The sequence below is a fragment of the Mauremys mutica genome, chromosome 25 (assembly GCF_020497125.1).
Source record: "Mauremys mutica isolate MM-2020 ecotype Southern chromosome 25, ASM2049712v1, whole genome shotgun sequence".
Classification (NCBI taxonomy): Eukaryota; Metazoa; Chordata; order Testudines; family Geoemydidae; genus Mauremys; species Mauremys mutica.
Window position 1 is genome coordinate 6,430,363 of NC_059096.1, and position 23,954 is coordinate 6,454,316.

The following is a 23,954-nucleotide window of genomic DNA, read 5'->3' on the forward strand; positions in this document are numbered from 1 at the left end:
GTGCAAACAGCGCAGCCACGACTGCGGGCGAGCGGGCAGCGCCGCAAACAGGAGCCACTCACGCCCGCGAGCACGGGTGGGTCGGTGCACAGCGCCGCCCCCCAGGACCTGCCCGCACGCGACGGGGCTGGGAGCCCTACCAAAAAGCTGCTCAACTATCTGGCCCTTTTGCCCGGATCCTGCAGCCCCCACCCCGTCCTCGCCCCAGGCTTAATTCTGTCTGAACGGGAGCCCGGTACATTTAGGAGCAGTGGGGGAACCGCAGGGTGGAGGCTGTCCTTGAACCTGTCCCTGCTGCACCGCTGAAAAGGTCTCGAAACACCGGGCTTGTCGGCAGGCACGTCTCCCGGCTGTTCCTAGAGAGGACACAGCAGCCAAGGGCAAGGCTGCCCACGTAGCCCGGGAGGAGCGGTCTAGAAAACGCTAACAACGAAAAAAAAAAAAAAGCCTAAACCCAGAGCCTGCCGGAAGTGAAGCAAACGACCTTAGCCTTTTTAACTGGCGTGGGAGGTGATGTGAACTGGGAAAAGGGAAGAGGCCAAACTGGGTAAGAAATTCATTTACTTGGAACTCTTTTGCCATCAGAAACACAGCTGTGAATCGTGGTAGGGTAGCGCACTAGTGAGACAGTTGTACTGGGAGGCCTCCAGCATCCCATCTATTTCTGTAAGCTTCAGATCTTTGAACTCTTTTATATTTCAGTCAAAACCCTACAACGTAGCTCCCTACAAAATAGCCAGAGACGAATGACAGAAGTCACTGTGCATCACTGGAGGTATTTCTTCCCCACAATTCCTCTCTCTCTTTTTTGGTTCAATTTTAACTTAAAACGCCCAGTGAAAAAATTGGAGACCACGGGGACACAAATACGCTCTCTTTGGCTAAACAAGATGCCCACAGCTGGGCAATGGTCTGGTATTACTGGCTAATTTTAGATCTCAACTTGCCCCAGAACAGGGGATTACAGAGTCCTCTTCCAAATCAGTCTCATACAACTGAAGACACATTAAACAAGTTTGTCCACACCCTAAAATATTGTCAACAAGGGTTTAGGCGGTGCCCTAAGAATCATCTTTGGTTTTGCAGGACTTTCTAATTTGTACCATGGGCTTCAAAGATAAAAGAGAAGCTTGTTCGAGAATGTAAAGGCCTGGGGAGAGAGGGAGGGAGCGGGCAGAGCAACATGACATTAAAAACCAAATAGGAGAAGGTTACAGGAGTAGTTTTCTTTTAAAACCAAGCTTCCAAAAATGGAAGGACCAGACCAAAATCCAAAAGGATCCCGAACCAGCACAAGTCCCTGGACCCTACTTTTGATGGGGTCACTGGATGGAGAAGCATTACACATACATGACACAAAATGGTTGTAAGTTAAGCGAGATCCCCCCACCCTCTCAAACCTTGCCTTGGACTTCCACACTGAGCAAGTTTCCCACTTTTGCTAACAGGGATTCAAGGTCCACAGGTGGGAGCTGCATCAAGATGCAAGTTAGATGGCAAAGTACTTAAAATGCTGGTGGCAGTCACTCCACACTAAAATTTCCAGTGTTGCTGCCACTAGCAGTAGTTACCATCATTGGCTGCTGTTGCCGCTGATGGGAACTAGTGAAGACAAGTCCACTGACTCCCTTATACACTCAATCTCTCTTAGACTTAAGTGTAAAGGAGTTGAATTAGCATGCCAAGGAGGCAGAAGGATGGTGAACTAAAGCACTGCACTCCCTACTGACAAACCCAGCAGTTGGTCTCTTTTCTTGCTATACTTCTATATTCTAGCCCCCTCAGGTTGAATTACACCACCCTGAACTCTTGCACATAGATACACACACCACCTGAATTTTGTCTATGTAAGGGGCAGTCTAAGGGCCAGATTTGCTACTGCCCTACATTCCCCTGCTAGTGGATAGCGCCAGTGCATCATCTCCACAGAAATTCCTAGTGCAGGGGGCATTCCAGGAGCAGGTCTTTTACTATCATCAGTGATTTGGCATCTGGATAAAATGTATATGCTCTTATGCCCCAGTGGCTAGGGCACTGGACTGGCTGGCAGATCTAGTCTATAGCCAGTTTTTTCATTGACTTACTGTGTGACCTGGGACATCTCTTCCCTGTGCTTCTGTTTCCCCATCTGAAACACAGGGAAAATACCTACCCACCTCAGTAAAGCATTTTGAAATTTATGGATGAAAAGTGCTATATAAAAGCTAAGTATTAGTCAACTGATGTAATGTTAGATTTTCAAAGGTTTCCGTGGCTGGGAAGTAGCCTCATGGTGTGCAGGGTTATTGAAAAGGACTACCTGCTGCTGACTTGCGTTGCACTCCAAATGCAATTAGTATTTAATACTGCGCTAAGCATTTCATTAAGGCGGCGAGAGAAAGAAAAGGGCAAAAATGAGTAAAGAACTCGAAGTCAGTGTGTTGCTAACTGAGCAGTGGTGGAAAGGCAGTTTGAAGACTACGGCCTACTCATTTAAAGTGTAGATTCCCAAGAGCAACTACAGAATCTGCTGGTTAAGAGTCTCAAGGCAAAAGCCACACAGTGTGTAAGAATAGTAGTCAGGAAAGCATGTAACACAAGGCTATAATTCCATGAAGCGTTTATACAATAAAAGGTCACGGAGTGAAGCTGTAATGGATTGTTAAGGGAATGCCAAGTTATGATTATGCAGCCCTACATAAAACAGGCAACAGGAAAGGGGCCACTTACAGCTGGCAGAGGTTTCAGCTGTGGTGGTACAGACGTATCTGCAGCAGTACAGGTCAGCCCTGGTTAGCCAATTTAGCCACCCTCACAGCAGTATGGTGGTGAAAAAACACAAAGCTCCTTCACAGCAATGGCAGTTCACACTGTAAAATAAGACCATGCACTTCTACACATTTAATCAGATAGCTGACCTCTCATGCATTCAAGTAAATTCAATCTTGTTCTGTACTATCCTATCAATTCCAAACTAGGAATCACCCCTCCCTCCCTCTTTCCCACAGGCAAGCACACAGATACTATCGTAATGGATGCTATAAAAAGCCTAAGCTAGACAGCCAGGTAAACTACATACTTAGGGCTTGCTGGAGCCTGATGTTTGTAGATTCTGCTAGAAAACCCAAGAACAGCATGTGCAGGAATCAGATTCAGTCTGTGCAATTCACAAGTGGTCAGACAACCCTGCTATCAGAACCGCTGCCATGAAAACGGATGTAGTGTCACAGAAATTGAATTGTGGTGCTTTTAAAGAAAATTAGGTTACAAGTGACATTAGCATCCCCAAAGGCAGAACTGTAAGCAATAATTTAGGAAGCAGTGAAAGTTTAGTGGGATTAGTATGTGATAGCTATTTTGAGAGAACCAAGTCCAAATAGTAGACCTCTACTAAACCAGTATGTCCTTCACCCAGGGGTCTACATCAGCACCAAAGCAACGTGTATCCTCATTTTGTCTCCTTAGTTTGCTTGTCTTAAGGTAAGCAGCAGGTGTGGACCAACTCCACCCACTATCATCTTCTAGCTATCGCTCCAGAACTTCTTCCTGCTGCTTGCTCTCTCTCCTCCAGTTCAAAAGCGGATCCCAAATCCCAATCCCCTGTTGGATGCTTTCCCCAATCACTAGGGCTTGGGAGAAACCATGAAGTACAATGGTCATAGCAAATGAGGAGTTAATCCAACTCATGGTAGGACAATCAGTCTCTACAGTTAAACCAGCCTAAACCACACTCTCCATGGTGATCCAATGTTCATTTCACTAGAGATGAGGAGGGAATCAACCAAGGATGTCTGTACTCTGATTACACAGGCTAAACCAGGTATTTGTACATGCTTTCCAAACAGCATCTATAGAGATTTAGAATCCAAACTTTGTAGTGCAATCCCACTAAGAAGTTTCACTTGGAGTTACATAGGGAGGAATTCTGATTGCACCTGTATTTGGAAAATGAGGGGGTTTTAATTTTAAACTTTAAAATAATTTAAAATGCTAACAAGCATTGGAATACATACTAGATACCTGCAGTGGAACTGGACCTAAGGTTTCTATCTAGCAGGGATTCTATCTAGCTGGAATTACTTACATTCCACATAACTGCTTTTAAAAAATAATAATGAATGATTGGACGGTGTCTATGCAAAATAGATTACATTCCATGTCATACAAATCACTTGTATATAAAATGTGGAAGGTCACAATTAGTACATATGACCGCATGCTACATCATTTGCGACTGTTTTGTCTGCCGAGTCTAGGAAAATATCCAGAAAGTCAAACATTTATTTGAATGTGTACTTATTGCTATAAAGCCATTATGTTTACTTGACCGATTACACAAATTATATATCACAAGATATAACTATTATTTGAACATTTATTTCAACCAGTACACATTCAAATACAGGCTATATACACAATATATTTTTATTAAGTACGTGATTATTGGTCTGTAATGAAGTACTTGGTATCAATGGCTACCTGCTCACGTGTATACCTCAGCGCTGCACATTGAAGAATGTACTTTGCATGCAGAGTACAGTATTTTTTAAACACTTCATTTACTTCTGTATCAAATTTCTCTGAACATGTCAAAAGGCACAGAGGACTAACTATGATAAGTTATACAAATTATGCTTAAAATCAAGGTAAATATATGCAAAGCTGTACGAGTGTGCAAGACCTAGAGAGTTATATGCTGGTGGTAACAACATTAAAAGGTCCCACAAATATATCCGACTTTCTATAAAACTTCACAATTATGAGCAGTTTCAGCTCCAGTAAGTATTTTCCTTCAGATGTTGTAATCAGCCCAAAACAAGAAGATTTATACATGCTTATTTCTAAAACAAAAGTCTCAGCTCTAATTATAGGGTTACTAGCATATTATAATATACAGTCCCTTTCTTTCTTGGTGACTGTACCATTTTCGGTTACAAATTTACAACTAAACTGGATAGTGCTTCCTCAGTTGCCACACTGAAGATGCCCTCTTATATTGCCATGGCATCCAGCAATACAAACAGTCCAGACACAACAGGAAGTGTAGGATAACATAGCTAATTTAAATCACAAGGCCCACGTACGGAGATAGAAGAGTTATAAAAACTGGAATTTGACCAGGACATGGTAACTCATATCCTATGAAAACTGACATAGGATCTTTATGACTACAAATGGTATTTGGTATTTAGGCTTATCGGATAGAGGGCATCGTCAGCAGCTCTGAACTTAGTAGATCTGAAACAAAGTTTGAAGTGGATATGGTTCCAGGTCATAAACAAATTAAAATGTGTTATCCCTTATTTTGTATATGGCTGTTGCCTTCACATACCAATTTAAGTGCAGCCTCACACTGAGGTACACTGATAGTATCTACCACCTTACTATACTGTATACAGTCCATTGCTAGAGAAACCTTACAAAGAGAGGATCATACAAGAAACTGAAGAGAAAATTTGTGTTCTTGTGATTAGAACACAGGATTGGGATTCAAGATATCTGGGGTCTGGTTCCCAGTTTTACCTCTCACTTCTTGTTTAAACCTCAGGCAAGCCACTCTGTTTTCCCATCTATAAAAAAAATGCGGATGTCTTCCATCCAAGAGTGCTGTGAGGATGAATTAATACACAAACTGCTCAAATACTATAGTATTGAGCATCATAGAAAACCCTGTAATGCAGGCAGAGATTTTCTGCTATAGCAGTGCTTTCTAATGAACTTGTTTTTCTCACATTTATAGAGAAGGGTGTCTAGCTGGCAAAGTCTGACATCAGATATTTCTCTTTCTCTGGAGGGTGAAAGGGAGAACTTTTAAACAAAAGTATACGGAAGCATACAAATAAAGGTGTGTCACTGGACAGGGATGCACACTCCGCTTCAATTCATTATCCTGTGTTGAGTTACTAAGGCAAAAAGAAAGGATGGATTCCTGTTGGAAAGTCGAACAGCAGAGTCTATACTGTAACCTGCTGCCTCATGAGCTCCTAATTTTGCGAGTTTTCTAGTGTGCCTATCCTATGTGTGATTTCTGGATTGTTCTGTGAAGTGCGTTCAAGTCCACACATACACAGACAGTGGTACAGCATTTTCCTAGCTTTAACATATGTAAGAACCTGAAGTGCTGTTTCTGTACCAGCACTGGTGAAAAAAACAGAACTACAATATTTTATAAGCGGTTCCAAACTCCACTCATTATCTCCTGCCCCAACCACATCTCTCTCAGCTGTGGTCAACCTGAAAACCAAGCTGCGAAATTAGGACATCAACAGTCACAGCAGCTCACAGTTAAGAACCTAAATTGATTTTCCATTAAAGCAAAGACCAAAATAAGGAAAAGTAATTATGTGTGATGGATTCTTACTGTTTTAATTTTTTAGTTCAATATTAGCAGCAGCAGGGCTCTTATCAGTATTCTGATTAGTCAGTGTCTATACTGCAGCTTCTCCACTGGTTACTTCTGACCTCTTTTTTTTACTGCTTGCTGGCACCAGCTCCCAAGTGCAATGGTAAATGGTTATCTGTAATGGGGGTGAGGAGAAAAAGTGGGAAAAATCTCAACTCCCCTAAATTCTTAAAGAATCCTAGCTCTAGATGTTGAGTAACTTCTCAGACATGGAAATGTAGTTACTTTGCTTCTCTTTCTGTAGTCTACATGATGTTATTTATATTATGACATTTTATTGGACCTGCAATTTTGGAACCTTCCTATGGTAATTCAAAATATTACACAAATTACAACAGAGCCCAATAAACCTTCCCTCAACTGATTTTGTAAGAAGGGTTAGTGCAACATACACAGTGAAGGCAGACATATGCGTTATATGGCTATTTCTTTTTACTTTCGCAAAATGTTGGTTATTGTACACATCCAAAGGCTCAGCATGTCAAACATTGCGAAATGGCACATCTGGTACCAGAGACACTCAAGAATAAAATATACAAAGCAACAATGATGGACTAATAGAACAGTAGTTTTTACAATGTGTAACTGTTATAAACTTTACTTTTCAGAGCCATGCTTGAGTTGGGGGACGTGCACTCTATTGCTAAGGAAACAAACTTAGCAACTGAGTAAATATAAAGAGAGAAAACTCCAGTCCAACTGGATTCGTCCAGATGCAGAAATGGGGCATTCTGAAGAAAAAAATTGAGCATTGTGGGCTAGTTTGAGGCTACAGAAGAGGAAATGTGTGAACTTGTATATAATGAATTGGTGACCAACAGTGCCACTGGTGCACTATAAACCAGAGTGGACACCTCTCCACCCCATCATAGCATCAATCCAAAAAGAGGAGTATTTAGTCTCATCCATTTGTAAGCATCTCAACACCAAAACCCCCTTGTATTTCCCACAGGGCGAGGGTTATTGCCTAACACCTCACCTTGGTATAAGCGCCAAGTGGCCATCTTTGTTTTTTCGCTAGTATGATCCAGTGACTAATTCGTTTGACAAAGGGTTCAATCCTGGACTTCCAATGGAATCAGTGGGGGATATGTGCCCAACAACTAGTTTACCTTTAGCTAGCTTCTCTTTAGATGCTACCTGTTTAGTGATGTTATATCACTAAACGGTCTAGCCTATTGCATAGATCTAGCTTTAAATGATTCACTGGATGATTTTCTTTAAAATGTCAGAAAAGTGCAAGGAATTTCTGTACTAGATCAGAAAATCAATCCTACTACAAACAAACAGATCACAGTTTTAGGATTCTTGTTAACTGTAGATTTTATTTTCATGTAGAGGTGGGATTAGAGAAATAATGCAAGACAGAATCCTCTAGTCATCCTTGACTAGAGAAAGGGTAAACACTGCTGAGTTTCCTCTGAGTCATATTAACATCAGCATAGCATTGCAAAAGGGGCTGGATCAGAGTGCTTCTTTTGAAGAGCTTGCAAGTTCTCCAAGCTTTGCTGAAAGGGAAAGAAGTTGAAGAGTAATGTTTCTTTTTGGACTGGAAATTTTACAGCATTTCCAATAGTTCAGAATAATCCAAACTGGGCATTTTTAAAACCTTCATAGGAAAAGTACATGGTGAAGTACCCAAATTACTGTAGTCACCAGCATGAGAACACTTTAGACAGGACAACACAGATACTGGTTCTTATGGTAAATTAGTAGAGTCAAGGGCATGGAGACAATGAACGAGTTGTTTGAAAAAAAATCTTAAGTAAAAAGGACAGGTTCCAAACTTCTAAATGATTAATTTTCTAACCCAGCCTCGTGCAGCTTCTTGACACAGTAACACCAATGTATGACAAACGCCTATTTACTGTCATATACAGCCAAATGTTGTCATGACAGCCAAATGTTGTCTATTCACCACACATATAGGGGCACAGCTCTTGTGAAAAGGCTGTCACTCTCAATACCCGACACAGTGAGGGAAGAATGAAGAAACATTTCTAAAGACTGTCACAATCAGAGGCAATTTCCTACTTCCTTGGCATTTTCAGTCAGTGAAAAGGGCAGCAGAATAAGTGGTTATAATGATCGGGAGGCAGTGTCAAAGAAATAAAATGGGCAGGCCATTTTTCTTAAATCCCTCTTAAATCTCTATACTCCTTGAAAAGGCTCAGCTAACAAACAGAATAATCCAACACTGTATACAGAGCTTTGTGATTATTACTTTTCCAAAAGCAAAGGGTGCCCCCTGCTGCCCACAAACAACTTCCTCATTAAGCACCAGAATAAATGACTAGTTGGGCTCAATCAGAAATTCCTGGGGAGAGCCATGAAATTAACGTAATTCTCACCACTTCTTACTCAGAGTAATCATATTAAAGATTAGCAATCACAAAATGATCTGACTGCTACCAGAAGCAAAGTCATGAGTGTGTTTCTGAACCTTGAACCGGAAGGAAATTTTAGATAGTTCTGTGTCCAAAAGGCAACTGAGTCGAAAATGGAGAAAAAACTGTTTTGTCCTTTATTTTTAGCTCGTCTTTCCTTCAGAGAAATTAAGCCTTCTACCAGTCCCATCATTTTATACAGTATCTGCCTACATTTTTCAAGTCTTTCCTTGTCATACCAGTAACAATCCACCAGGGACCCAAACGAAAGGATTAGTAGATGTATAGATTTTAAGGCCAGGCGGGACCATCAGGATCTTGTCTGACCCTCAATTAATAATTTAAAAATTACTCCTCTCTCCAACCTTTACCTGCCAAACTCTTGGGAGTTTGGTTTCCCTTGCAAAAACTAAATTAGGTGTTTACGTCAAGGAAGGCAAATGGCAGCAGAATGAATTCAGATGAAACTGATAAACCTTAAGGCTAGACTATCTTCAGTAGTCTAATTTACCCATCTGACTAACCCAATTTTCAGTCTTTATTCCTCTTTTCAAAAGCAACTAAAATGAGTCCTTTTGTTCGGTTTCAGAGAACACGGGGGGAAGGGAAGGGAAGGGAAGAGAGCTGTTCACTGCACAAACCCCAGCTGCAGCAGCAAAAAAATAAAAAATAAAAATGGCGGTTTTGTAATTATGTAGGAAGCTGAACCTGATGTGTGAACAATGTATTATACCACTTATATAAAGTCAACTTCTATTGTACAGGTTCAGAAGACTTTTCACAGAAAAAAAAAATCAGTGTAGGAAAAAAAAAGTGGTTTATGGAGAAAATTAAAGAGTGACTCAAGATATTAATAAAATAATAATAATAGGGGGAGGGATAGCTCAGTGGTTTATGCATTGGCCTGCTAAACCCAGGGTTGGGAATTCAATCCTTGAGGGGGCCACTTAGGGATCTAGGGCAAAATCAGTATTTGGTCCTGCTAGTGAAGGCAGGGGGCTGGACTCGATGACCTTTCAGGGTCCCTTCCAGCTCTATGAGATAGAACTATCTCCATATATTTAAAAGAAAGGTGGTTTATGGAGAAAATTAAAAAGAGTGTCTCAAGGGATTGGGGGAAGTTCAGAACAACAGCTGCATAAAGTGAACATCAAACTTTCAACTTTTTGCAGCCATGTGGAGGGGCTGTAGTCAAGTGAATGGACAGAGGAGTAAATGGTTGTGAGCAAATACTTTTGAAAATAAAGGAAAATTAGGACTACATCTGAAGGTACTTTGAAGCTAGTGAAGTAGGGCAGGAGATGATGTGCGCTTACTTCCTGGAACAACAAAAAATTGCCTAGTAGCAGCATTCTGGTCTCCTTGAACATTAGTGAGAAGGAAGGGATCTAGGATGAACTGAAATAGGCAAACTAGGAAAGGATTAAGATTTCTGCAGAAGTGTTAATAAATTACACAGAAGGTTACTGAAAGTGTTTGGAGGTCAAGGAAAACTAGATTTCTGACCTTGAGAGCAAAGGCAGGAAGAGTGATGTAGGAGTTGGAGTCATGGGAAAAAGACACTAAACCAGATCTATAGTTTTTAAACATTCTGTACTAGAAAGTTACAGTATAATCTAGGGGTCAGCAACCTTTCAGAAGTGGTGTGCCGAGTCTTCATTTATTCACTCTGATTTAAGGTTTCGCGTGCCGGTAATACATTTTAACGTTTTTAGAAGGTCTCTCTCTACAAGTCTATAATATAGAACTAAGCTATTGTTGTATGTAAAGTAAACAAGGTTTTTAAAATGCTTAAGAAGCTTCATTTAAAATTAAATTAAAATGCAGATCTTATCAGTTTAGTGCAGTGGTTCTTAACCTGGGGCGCACACACCCTCTGGGGGTGCGAGATGCCCTTTCTGGGGGTGCAAGACATGCAAGATTTTTTTAGAAGGTAAATCATCGAAAACACAAATTAAGCACAGGCACAGAAGTGCAACTACTTTGTTTCATCAAACCTATGTATTTATTAATATTATACATGTTTTAATGATTACTGTAATATACAAACATTTAAGTTTTTCAGCTAATTGTAGTGTAATTTTTGATAAGGGCTGCAGAGCACTGGGACCAGGCCAGAAGCAGAGCTCTGGGCTGGCTGCCGGTACCCCAGGCCGGCAGGAGGGCTGAGCAGGGCCGGAGGCCCAGACCCCGACTGGCAGGGGGCCGGGCGGCTGGAACCCCAGACCAGCAGTGAGGTGAGTGGGGCCAGTGGACAGAACCCCAGACCGGTGGCAGGCTGAGTGGCTCAGCCCTCTGCCAATCTGGGGTTCTGTCCGCTGGCTCCTGCCAGCCAGCTCCGCTCAGCCTGCTGCTGGCCAGGGGTTCTGTTCACCCAGGCTGGCAGTGGGCTGAGCGGGGCCAGCAGCCGGGACCTCGGCTGGCAGCAGCATGCCTGTAAAAATTGGCTCACGTGCCACCTTTGGCATGCATGCCACAGGTTGCCGACCCCTGGTATAATCACTATTCAAGAGTCAAAAGGGAAGAGAGATAAGATAGCGGGATCAAACGGTTGAGATGTGGAGCAGGGTGACGTTCACATGTAAATGATATTCAAGGATGAAACTATGTAAGAGAGAGGAAGGCAGAAGAAAGCTAAAAATAGCCCTGAGATACTCAGTGGAAAAGGACAAAGAGGAAGCCACCCCATCAGAAATTAAAGAAAGGTTTTGAACTGGGATGTGTTTTGGAGATACTGACTTCCTCAAGGCACTCAAGGACAGAGGAGTAGTGCTGACACTATAGGGAGATAGGATAGGATTGATGGTAAGACACACAGAGGTTAGCACCAAATAAGTGATTCTATTACTTGAAACTCATAGCTGGTCTTTTGTCTGAAAAAGTGCATCAAAACCACATTACATTTTCCTAGGCTGAGTTTTATTTAGATTTTGTGTGTCCTGAGATCTTTGCAGAAAAATCAGGTTTTATCTACGTACACATGAAGGTGCTTGATATAAAGCAGCTAAACATGTCCCTTTTCTTAAGGGGGAACAAAGCAAGTGTCAACTACTAGTAAAGACACCTATACACAAGAAATCGACAAATAGTTCTACAAAACTGTGGAATCAAATAGTGAGTAAAATGAGTAAATTAGAGTGTAGTAAGGTGAACATTTTAGATGCAGGTTAGCGATTGGTGTTGCATAAAAGGATATTTAAATCTTAATGAGTATTTCAGAAATGGCAAGATTTTGTGACAAGAGCTTCCATATTTAATCCTTAGAAGAGTTAAACTATTACATATTCATAAATGTAGAATTTTGCTTTCTTCAACTGTTGCAATTTTGGATGATTTAAGTGGAAAAAAATCAGAGTTGAGACTTGAATGTTAAAGTGTTTATCAATTGTGAAAACTGTCAAGTTTTTGGCTAATGGCCTTTAAGTTCTAAAATGTCGAGAGCACCACTGATTTGTTGAGGTAGTGTCCCGTGCAAGGTGGTTATCAATAATCATGTGTTACAGAGGCTGCATAATAAAGGTAACACTTGCATCCTTAATAATGTGCAACTATTCTCCATTATAATATAATATTCACACATTTTTGTATTCGGAATGTAATGTCACCCCAGTCTCAAGTTTTCAGCTCAACAGCAATTTTGAAAACCAAAATCCATTTGCCCGCTTTCAAATTGTAAGATTGGTAGGGTGGGGTGGGGGTGGGGGGGTGGGAGAGAGAGAGAGGGGGGGGGGGCGCCTGAGATTAAGAGGACATGAATAATCATGACTGGAAAATGGTAGAGCTCAAAATTCAGAAATGGGTTCATGTGCATGGGCAGTACAATTTTTCCATTCTTTTCCCCATTTAAAAAAAATTAGATTGTATTACACAATAGACTGGAAAAGCTCCAAGAATGCTATTACTTGTCTATCAAGTACCCAATATCTGTTATGGAAACTGCTTCATGTATTTACTTAAATGATTTCAGGTAAATGTGTGTCTAGGGTATTTTTTCCCCTCAAAGCAGCTTTTTAAAGACACAGCTTAATTAAACCTCTATTTACAGAGGAGATGTTCTATCTCAATGGGTAAAACTGCACAGTTCAACAAGTCTATAATTATGAGTTTTTTCCTTTTTTATTATTAGTCAATGGAAATTAAACCATAAATCATTTAAATATTTTATGAGTTTGGGCTAAATTCCCATGAGCTAGAAAGTCTGGCATTACTGACTTAGTATACTCAAGGGCCTCACTACAAGTCACTTGGTGTTCTATCACAAGGTCCCTCAACCACTTTCAAATCGAGGGCATGTACATATACAATCCATATGCACAGTCATAAAATCAAAAGTTTCAGTGCACAAACATCTGTATCAAAGTCCAAACAGCACTGGATAATATGACATACCACTCTGAAAAACACTTCTAAAATGCCTCTCCTACAAATACTGTTCACCGTTGAACCATTAATCATTCTATTTGTACTGCAAAGGGACAGGCAGTAATTCAAGTGTATTACAAATATTAATTTTATCCAATAATTCTTAGGTGGGAGAGTTAAATTTTGTTGCTCACCTACTTGGTTAAAAAAAAAAAAGAAGTGAAAATGACACATGGAGGCGCTTGTGTTTCAGATGGCATAACTTCAGTTTTACCTCCTTCCTTCCTCCATCAAAGAGCAACCATCACCAATAATCATTACAAGATCAGCAGATTACAAGACCAAAGAAATTCACAGTTCAGGGTAAGGTGCAACAATGAGATACATAGGAAGCTCGAGGAAAACAGAAGAATCCCACCTATTGTGGATTTGACTGATGAGAGCCTTTCCCTCTTTAGGGCTCAGGCTTGAAATCTGGCTCAAGATACTAAATCTAAAATCATTATACCCCAACAGATGTTTAATGATTCATAAGTAGTGTTAGTATTAGTTGTAATGGTGTTTTTTTAAGTAGACATCTATCCATTAAGAATTAGACTGATGCTAAATGTTACTATTGTTAGCAGTATCAGCAAAGACGACAATTGTGTAGTCAGGCAGACACAGAACTGCTCGCTCATCTTGAAAGGCTGTTTCCTTTCAGGCAATCTGAGATACACACAGTATAGGGAAGCTTGCACTGCCACTGCCTTTTCTGAAACTAAATGACTTTTGTCTCCAAGATTAGCAGTTTTGTATTTACCATAAGCACTAAATTCACCAAAAGAAAAAAGGGCAGCTGTCCCACTGCTGCTGCTGTCTGACTCCTAACTGTAAGTTAACTTTGTGCGTGACAACTACTGTTTGTCAATTTTGCTGAAATTTTGCCTTTAAAAAACATTTAAAAAGTGTTTATTTTTTAAACTGATTTAGGTTCTAGAAAATTTTGAACCGTCCAGAATTCAGTGTGTCAGACTTCAACAGCTGAGTCCAGATGACAGAAGCGTGCAAAACTTGGAGGCAAATCCTCAGCTAGTGTAAACTGCCTTTGCTGCATTTACTTCAGAACTATGGAACATACGCCAACTGAGGATCTGCTCCTTGGAGAGACTAAGCACTGCCACACCTATTTTAAAGGCAAAGTAGGTAAAAGTAAGCTTTAAACAGGCAAATCAACTAGCCTACACTGGCTAAAAGCTTCCAAATTTGGAAATGAGTCAGAGCTCTACAAATAAAGAGAAAGCATCTTGTAAATCCACATTTCCATGTTTGTTATATAGTTTTTTAACTCAAAAAGTATCAAATAATTTTCCCTCCTGGACTAGTATATCTGGGCTGGAATTTTCTCTAGGCTGGAACTTTGATGTATTTTAATACTTTGCTGTCACTAGAAAATTGAGTAACAAACATACTAGTGTCAGGAACAAAACATTTGATATATCCTAAAAAACCTCTTTAGACAAATAAAATACACACACAAAGTGATTACAAAACTCATGCATATTTTTTCCCTCTTCACAGACAATGGTAAAGTGTTAGACAAATGCTTGTCACATTTTCCAGTATTGTGTGAACCCTGTAAATGAGGTCTATGTTAATATAATTTAGGGCATATGCCATGTTAAACATATGCTAGTAGCCATGGGAAATCTTTCCTCTGAATTTTCACCTACCCTCTGTTACTGCAGTTTGTAGTTTTATGGTACAATAATATTGCAGCACTTTTAGACAAGCATGTCAGATTCCATTTTAAGTTTTCCCCAAATGATTACAGAGAATTTGTCTCCAATAATTTTGTACTATGACATTCTATTAAACATAACTATTAAGTTAATTTTTCCTAGCCCAATTTTACTTTCTTCTGCAAAATGATAGAAGTTTCTGTATCTCAGAGGCAAAAATCAGCTGAAATCCAAGATGTACAAGTACTGTGTACCATAGAAGAGAAAAACTGTCTCAGATTCTAGAATTTTGAATAGCAGCCTAATACTGTAAATTTATTGAGAAGAAAATCATTTTGCAAAACTGGATTACAATTCATTTACCAAGATTTTGTTTTAGCATTTAAAAATCATTTTAATAACAGGCCTGACCATAAAATCGTGGCACAACAGAAACGTAGGTTGTAAATATGACATGGAATGCATAGAACTTTCCTGGGCGAACCAGCCACAGTCAATACAACAGTCATAATCATGAGTGTAAATTCACCTTCATAACTGGCTTTATCACCTATGAGATAAAGGATGTATATAAATATTATAGAGAAACATTTAAAAAACCCACATTCTTTTATTCTTCAGAAATGGGGCGGGGGAGGGGTGTGTGTGTATTTTCAGTTCGGTCAAAAATGAGTAAGTTGGGCCAAAAGGGCCTAATTCCTGTTCCTAAAATTTCCTATGAAAAAAAGAAAGCATTGATGATTAGATGGCAGAAACTTTGTAAAATATCTACTAAGGAGCTAATTCCCAAAAGACAGAATGTGGTGTTTCAAAAAAATAGTGATTAACAGCATTAAACTTGAAGAAATAATGCTAGGGAGAATTCCCACCATTTCTGCTACTTTGAAGATATCTATCAGCCACAAAAGCCCAGTTCATTAACTAAAATGGCAATCTGTCTACTGGGGTCTTTGGAGATGGAGTTTGGGTGGGATTCAATTGACAAAGCAGCACAAAATAGTAGGAAACATTTTTGAAACTTACAGTACAATGGCTCTGAGCCTATGTCTCTTCATTGAGGGTGGCAATAATTACCTAGATTGCATAATGCTGCTATATTCAATGGCATTTAAACAAAAATACAAACCTGAAAAAATAACCACTCACTGATTAAAACAGATACATTTGGCCTTCCAGCCCACCACCTCTGCACCAAACTTGTCATTTGCCACTCACTCAGTGCCTCACAAGATTATGAAACAGTGACTTGTCTAAATTCAAAGGTTTCTAACCTATAACTGTCAAGAAGATTTGCCCCAAAAATGGGACTATGAACCACTCAATATCATCCCATATCGTCTGAATGTGTCATGGCTATGGGACAGAGCTCCATACTGTGGATACATACTGCATTTTCTCAGCAATGTGTCTACTTAAACACCATTTCCCCATTCAAATTTCTTCTCTTCTCATTCTTACAATCAACCAAACACCACATTTGTGAATCTAACTTAATTCTCCTCTCCTAAGTCCAGGAATTTTTAAAAAGCAATCTGAATGAGCAGCATTTGATATGATCCCCAGATTAAAATCATACCATAAACAAACATTAAAACCAGGCCTTCCTATATAAAAGAAGATATGTTTGGCTGACTTGAGATAGTTTATTTCCCTCTCCTAAGTCAGATCTCTCACTCACCTGTGACTTCACAACTCAGGAGCTGTTGAGTCTCTTCACCCCACAGATGTAATCCTTTCTAACCCATTCCACACTTCCATCCAACTGAACTAAGTGAAACCTGCAGAGCAGGAGTGTGGTATCTCAATGTCTTTGTTCAATAAGCCTAAGAGACACTGTGGAAGGGGAAAGGTAAGGTTTAAAAACTACTAAATAAATTACATAAAAGTTCTGAAATCAACACCACTTCTGAGGCAGCCTTGCCAGAGACCTCTTGGGTCCCTCTCTTCTCTGAAGCACCTTTTGAGTTGTATGGATGTAAGAATAACTTTAACTATAGAAGCTATTTGCATCTTTTTAGAATCACATTTTGATGATTATAAAATTTTATCTATTATACAACATAGGTCCAGCTACACTGAAAAAATTACACCGCTTATTGAAATACATTTCATTTTAGAAACAGACTACTAAATAGGTCTATACAAAAAACTCTAAAATAATTTCTGTAGTAAAATAAAGAGTGCATTAGGAGAGCTACACAAACAAATTTTTTTGTCTTTCTCTATAATGCTTGATATACTGTGATACGTGGCTGGCTCACTCCGTAGCCGGCACCAAAAGCTGAAAAGAATTCATTACGATACACAGTGATACAATTAATGCTCTGTATTAATCTCACAGCCTTTCCGATTAGTACAAAGGAAACCAGGCCTATCCCCTCTTTGAGGAGAAGTCCAGGATATAAAAGCAAGCATACCTCATCAGCTGATATGAAATTATAAAATTCCACAAGTCTCAGTATTTGAAATTTATAAAAGTCACCAGTAGAACGCAAGCAAATTGGGTTTCAGTCCCTTTGGTTCCCCTGGTTCAAATGATCACTGCTGATCCAATGGAATTTTCTTGTTCGTTAACTGATTCATGAGTGTACCAGGACCTTCCAAGTGGGGACAAAGAGATTGAAAGATCTTCACTAGCTCTCCCTCTGCAATTTCCAGGAGGGCACGTTTCCATGTGCATAAAAGAGGAAAAACAGCTGGCAGGAGGAAAAGGTGTTAGTGGTGTTGTGCTGAAATGTTTTTTTCTGTCAGGTGTCGCAGAAAGTTGTCCTCACTCTGGCCTCTATGATTTAAAGGCTCACTCTTAAAAAGGGCTGGAGGTGGGGGTAAATGAGGGACTGGGGGGACTGGGAGATGGTGTGGATGGTGTGGATGGTGTGGGTGAGGGTGGAGATGAAGGTGTGAATATGGATGGGGGATGGGACGTGGAGGGAGCGTGTTCACTGGGTTCAGGTTGATGGGTGGACTTGGGGTGGTGGGTGTGTTTGCTACAGAAAGGACTGCAGTAGCAGGAGAAGTTGTGGTAAGTGGGATCTGAACAGCAGGTGGCACATTAACGGGGCTTGTGACCCGGAAGCACTTCTCCTTGTGCGCCTTGAGCATGTTGGAAAAGCGAAATCGCTGGCCACACACATCACATGGGTAAGGCTTCTCCCCTGTGTGAGTTCTGCGGTGTCTCTTCATGTTTGGGCGGCTGGTGAAGCTTTTGCCACAGATTTCACAGATAAAAGGCTTCTCTCCTATAAGATAAACACAGCAGCCAGTTAGGCTGAAAGCTTCTGCTAACATAATTTACTTCAGCTATAAGTGGTCAATGAGTTGTATATTCAACAGACTGCACTCTCCCCTACTTATGGCCAAAATAAAAACACAACCGGCACTGCTTTCCCAAAAAAGCCCTTAATCTTCATGAGCTCCTCTCCCAGCTTCATAGTCTGGTGCCTGAGGAGAATTCTAAAAATGCTGGGTAATGGGCTTCTTCAAACCACAGTAACATGAAGAGAAACATGCACAACCACTCATTTTTGCAGTTGAAATACAGTATACAGGGCAGTGGGAGAGGAGGTTAGGTGTCACTAAGTTACTGGATGGACCTGGGTTGAATCTGACTTTAGGCATAAGTTTGGTGGGACTGATGCACATGGAAGAGTTGGCATGTTTATGCCCTGGAGGTGTGTGCATTTTTCTTAGATATGTTCTTACCAGTGTGTGTTTTCATGTGCTCATCGAAGTACTGTTTCATGTTGAAGTCTTTGCCACACCACTGGCACATGAACTGTTTGTGCCCAATGTGGATGCTCATGTGGGAACGCAGCTGGTACTTGTACTGAAACCTTTCATCACAGTTCTGCAACAGACACAGACCTTGACTTTCAGTCATCTCCGGTAAGGAAGCAACGAAGTTGCAGAAGGGTGTTCTACTGCTGCATATATAGAAATCCAGAAAACCACCCCAAAGCAGTACACAGGTAGACCCCTCATGCACAAAGAAAACATACGATCTAGAGATGATTTTACAACAGTAGGCCATCCAGTTAAAAATGCGTATATGAAACACACACTATTGATACCCACACTTTGTGTGTGTGTGTGAGGAGGAAGGATCCATTATTAGGAGCATTATCTTGTCTACCCAGGAGGTACAGCATTAAAGAGATTTATGAAAACTCAGGGCTTTGAAACTGCTCATCGGATACCTAATGGTCACAAGTAATATGAAAAATGGCTCTCCATTTCACTCACTAACAGGGTGTCTCATTAGAAAGCCCAATGTATTCCTTGCACTGCTGAAGAGAGAAAACAATGAGCTCTTCCAACAGCACTGTCTCTGGATTCTGTTGAGTCCTATTGTAGTTTGGCATGTAGGTGCCTGGTAAATTTAGAACTACACCCTCCTCCCCCCAAGCTAGGGCAGAAAGGGATGCTTTGTTTCTTCATCCTCCCCAACACTGATGAAAGCGATGGCAAGCTTTGTTTTCCTCCATTTTTCCTGAAGATGCTAAGAAGAGAGATCTGGATAATTGGTCTAAAGGTTTCTTCCTACCCTCCTTCATTCCTGGTTTTGGAAAGAAAGGGAGAGCTTCTTACCCTCTCATCCTCAAAACCAATACCACTTTTCTGCCCCCGTAGTATTCACTGAACCAAACCAGATTCTTGACAGTTTTGCATTACTCCTACCTGCACTTATGCTCTGCTCTCCCCAGAGAGTACATTTTTTTCCCATGCCTTAATACAACTACACCTCATTGCATAGATAAGACATTTTCACATTTGTAGATTCACATTGGTGGGTACTAGATGCATATGCCTCATACCATGTCAACACTTAATTAAAGTGGCTGCCTCACCTCACATCTGAAAGGTTTCTCTCCAGAATGCTGAAGGGAATGCACTTTGAGCGACATACTGCGTTTGAACGATTTTCCACAGGTTTCACATGTAAATGGCATATCCTTTGTATGTGCTGCAACATATATATTACATTATGAAAAAAAGGTTACTAAAAATGCAAAAACAAATATTACTTCACTCAAAATCTCTCATTCTGGAGTCCTGAGGAGAAAGACTGGTACTATAGAGGTGAATACTATCTGGTGTTCCCAGTACTATGAATGTACATTTTTAGTTTCCCTCTACTAACAGATTAAGCTAAGGAAGTCAGCCTACTTGCGTTATAGATTAGATATTAAAGCAGTTAAGGACCAGGAAGACAAGGTATCAGGCTCAGCAAACATAAGCAGCAAGAACTCACCAACCATGTGCTTCCGCACATGGGCCATTGTGTAGAACTTTTTTTCGCAGATCTCACAGGAGAACTTTTTTTCTGCATATCCATGAACAATCTTGATGTGTTCGTGGAGAGACCAGAGCTTCTTGAACGATTTCTTACAGGAAACACACTGAATGAATGGGACAAACAAGGAAGCTTATTTCACAAAGAGTTTCAAAGACACAAATCAGCGGAGATAAGGCACATATCAACTTGCTCAAGGAAGAATGTCCCCAAAACAAGGAAGGTAGTCAGAATCCCAACATGTACTTCACTGTTTTTAAGAATCTGGTAAATGTAGATACACTTACAAGGAGTGCAGACCAAAGAATAGTGGAATGAGGGAACAGAAGTTAACACACTTGCAGTTTGGTGCCATCTGCTGACATCTCAAGAGCAGTGCAGCGACTACACTACAGTATCCTGTTTCCAAAACCCAGTGGTATCTATAGGGTCAGCTTAAGTTAGGTTGGACTGTCCAGTCGGATTCTAGTATTGGGAGGAGAGGTTTAGAATGTCCATATCAGTGTCCTTGTTCAGTGCCAAAAAGCAAGAAAACTTGCAGGCTTTGCATAACTCTTGGAATGTCTCTACTTTTCTTGGCAGCAGAACTACATAGGAAGAAACATCTTAATGCCAGAGCTCAAACTCCAGCAACAAGCCCAAAGGAGACAGCAATACATGGCCAGAATTTAAACCCAGTTCTACAGAAGTGAAAGCCTAATATACTAACTCATGGAGACAAACTACTTCTTACCCAAGAACCTTGTTTGCCTTGCCTTCAAGACCATTTTATATAGGGAAATATGCAGTACATGACCTCTGAATTCAAACCCCAACCCCAACATTACCACGAAATCTCCAGACAGGATCATGGACAAGCATCTCACATACACCCCCCATTTTCAAAAGAATATTAATGATAAACATAATTTTTAAAAATCTTTGTACAATTTTATACATTTCAGAATAACTGTTGTGAAACTTAATGGAGCAATATATGAAGATACCAAACATTTTTTATCTTTGAAGGGAAAGGGAAGGAGTTCTCTAGAAATTTTAATCTTTTCTGGCTGTCAATCATCCTGCTCCTGTCAAAGTGAGCTGGATGCAGTTTTCTAAGGAGACAGTCAGTGCCACTCCTGTCAACATGAGGTGTTCCTCCTCCATCACGCGCAAGTCATACTGCCTTCACAGTGCTCCCAACCTTTGCTGGCCTGGGAGTTTGCATACCACACTGCCACCAGGAAGATCACTCTCCTTTCAAAGGACCTACTTGGAGATATCAGGAACAAACTGCAGTCGATGGTGGAAAAACCCTGGAGAGTAAAACAGTGCTAAAAAGTGATCATTTGATTTAACGCAAAGTCAGCCATTGGGAATTGGAAATCTAGCATTTCCATGAGCAATCAACAGCAAGTAATCTGGATACACCGATTTAATGTCTGGATACAGCTTAACAGAACAATAAAAGCCTTTGTAAACGCTCTAGTTTTGAAAAGGTACTTATCCAACAGAACACAAAGGCTCTTTTGGAATGGCTACAATCCATCATATAGAGCTATATTTAGGTCTATACATGACAGAAGAGCCATTATCATCAATCCAACTGGCACTTATGTAATCAAGCCACATGGGATTTGTGCTAGACAAGGCTCCATATCTTACTTGGCATATTAGAACTATATTATGCAACTCGGCCCCCACCTCTTCGCTGTCTTCCCAATCAAATTCATTTTTCAAAAAGCTGCTCCCAAATTTTCATTTTTAACATGCTGCAAGTTTTAGTACTGACAAGGTATAATTGCATAATAGCTGTTTACAGGGAGAATCTGAAGAAGATAGTCAGGCACCTGGGAGACAGTTTTTGGATTCTGAAGCATTTGATACTGGAGAGGGAATACATCCTCCTCTTTCCCTCTCCCCTTTGGGCAGAGGCAGAAGAGCCTAAGGGATTGCCTACATGAGTGACTTTTGCATTAGTATAGCTACACCAATATAGCGAAACCATCGCAAACTCCCAACACAGATATTCTGCACTGGAATAAAGCAGGTCTTATAAGTGGGCTGTTAGCCAACTGACTGTAACCACACAGACCCAGGTTCAGACACGCAGTTTGGCTATTTTACATCAGGGATATGAAATATTAACAGTATCCGCACAAGCAGAACAAATCATGACGCACCACTGGTATGATATTTTAAAGGGATGGTCCCCCTCTTGGTCTTCAACTTTAAAAATTATGGTACATCCAATTGTTGTTTTCTTTATTCTCATAAATTTAATGTTAATTGTAATGTGTGGCATGTGCTGCTGGATGAAAAGGCTGTATTTTAAGCTAAAACCACAAGCTCACATTGTTTCCCAATATATATAGCCTTAAAACAATTACATAAAGCATGAGCCATTCAATACCCCTGGACTGACAATGTAGAACTGACGAATGAAATTATTTTAATTGTTCACTTTATCATTGTAACATCTGTTCACCATTTCATTACACTTGCCTACATTGTAACGTCTGTTCACTATTGTAATTCAAACCCCATTTTAAAACGCTTACTCCATTTTGTGGGAGGCTTGTTGCTGCAGCCTTCATTTTTGCAAGCCCTGCTGTAATCTTATTAGTTTAGATGTGTGAATGAGGTATGTGTGGGTGATAGAATCAACCTCCAGCGCCAGCCTGTCCTGATGAAATAAAGTTCAAATACCAACAGCTGAAGAGGCAGACAACAGCCCTAAACAAAGTAAGAAAAGTCCACTCTAAAAAGAAAAGGACAAAAGAACAACAGAAGAAAGATCAAAGCCAGGTTCAAGGCTGAAAGTCACATCCGCAATTGACGGGTGATCAATCACCAAACCCAGAGGCAGCGTGACACAGCAAGACCCATAGACTTTGAATTCAAACTAAAAGCCTATTAAAAAGATGGGTGAGATGAGACTTTGGGTAACTTTCTGCTATCAACATCGAGGGGCATCGGTGCACGCCCGACAGAGACCCAGGTCCTTCTCGTGCCCAGCTTTCGTGGCCAGTTAGCTGCCACGAGCTACGATCCCAAGCTGTGAACTGAAGCTACATTCAGGACTGGTAACTATCGAGCAGCTGCAGAACAGTGTGAGTGTGAGTGTGAGTGTGTGTGTTAAGGTATTCGCTAGTAGTTATAGATCAAATTGTTATCATAATAAATGTCATCTTTGTCTTGCCCTCTAAAACGATCCTGTGTAGTTTTGTCTGTATAACAAAAGCAGGTCTTATAAGTGGGCTGACTTACCCTGGACTGGAGTACAGTAGTGCAAATGCCTTGCACTAACATAAGTCATGTCTATGTTAGGAATTTGGCACTGCTATAGCTATACCAATGGCTAAAAACCAGCACAGACAAGGCCTTATGTTTGGCTCACATTTAAAAAGTTATCTGTGTAACCAATAAGGGTGAGACTTTTAAATGAATGCTTAGATTCTGGAGCACAAGATGCAGCCATTTATGTGGCTACATAATAGCACCTACTAGCCCCTGGTCCTATACTTTACATATTATATTATGATGAATATATTATTATATATAGGGAAAGATAAAATGTTGCTGAATTTGAAATAGGTATAGGATAACATTTTCATAAGCACTTAAAAATACAGGAGCTTAATTCTCATTTCATAAGTGACAGACACTTAGGAGTTGACTTTCAATGAGATTTAGGCTCCTAAGTGCCTCAGTCACTTGAATATGTGACTTAAGCTTCTAGTCCATTTTTACTCATTATACTGCATACTAACAATGGTCAAAAGACCAACATTGTACCAGTGATGCCTTTCAAGCGTGGTAAGTGTCCT

General features: G+C 40.4%; 2 protein-coding genes and 1 long non-coding RNA gene across 5 annotated transcripts in view; 1 reads left to right on the plus strand and 2 right to left on the minus strand.

The window, feature by feature from the left end:
* Positions 1-16,630, minus strand: part of PHOSPHO1 (phosphoethanolamine/phosphocholine phosphatase 1) — a 28,794-nt gene extending 12,164 nt beyond the window's left edge. The window contains exon 1 of the mRNA XM_044999870.1: positions 16,531-16,630. The gene's annotated coding sequence lies outside the window, so the exon portion shown is untranslated. The remainder of the gene's footprint in view (positions 1-16,530) is intronic.
* On the plus strand, positions 64-23,234 carry LOC123356533. 2 transcript variants are annotated; one of them, XR_006575379.1, is made up of 3 exons: positions 64-547; positions 11,797-11,883; positions 20,731-23,234. It is a non-coding gene; the product is annotated as an uncharacterized LOC123356533 (long non-coding RNA). The 2 variants fall into 2 exon arrangements; XR_006575380.1 differs by lacking the exon at positions 20,731-23,234 and adding an exon at positions 13,385-13,494.
* ZNF652 (zinc finger protein 652) overlaps positions 12,870-23,954 on the minus strand; it is a 42,920-nt gene continuing 31,835 nt past the window's right edge. The window contains exons 3-7 of one of the 2 annotated variants that reach the window (XR_006575377.1): positions 20,104-20,251; positions 19,700-19,815; positions 18,555-18,699; positions 17,270-18,091; positions 12,870-16,685 (exon numbers count right to left, since the gene is read on the minus strand). Coding sequence is in view for 1 of the 2 variants with exons in the window: in XM_044999865.1 (XP_044855800.1) it covers positions 17,568-18,091; positions 18,555-18,699; positions 19,700-19,815; positions 20,104-20,251 (933 nt within the window). In the remaining variant the exon portion in view is untranslated. Of the gene's footprint in view, positions 18,092-18,554; positions 18,700-19,699; positions 19,816-20,103; positions 20,252-23,954 lie in introns of both variants that reach the window. The other variant, XM_044999865.1, reaches the window with a different exon arrangement.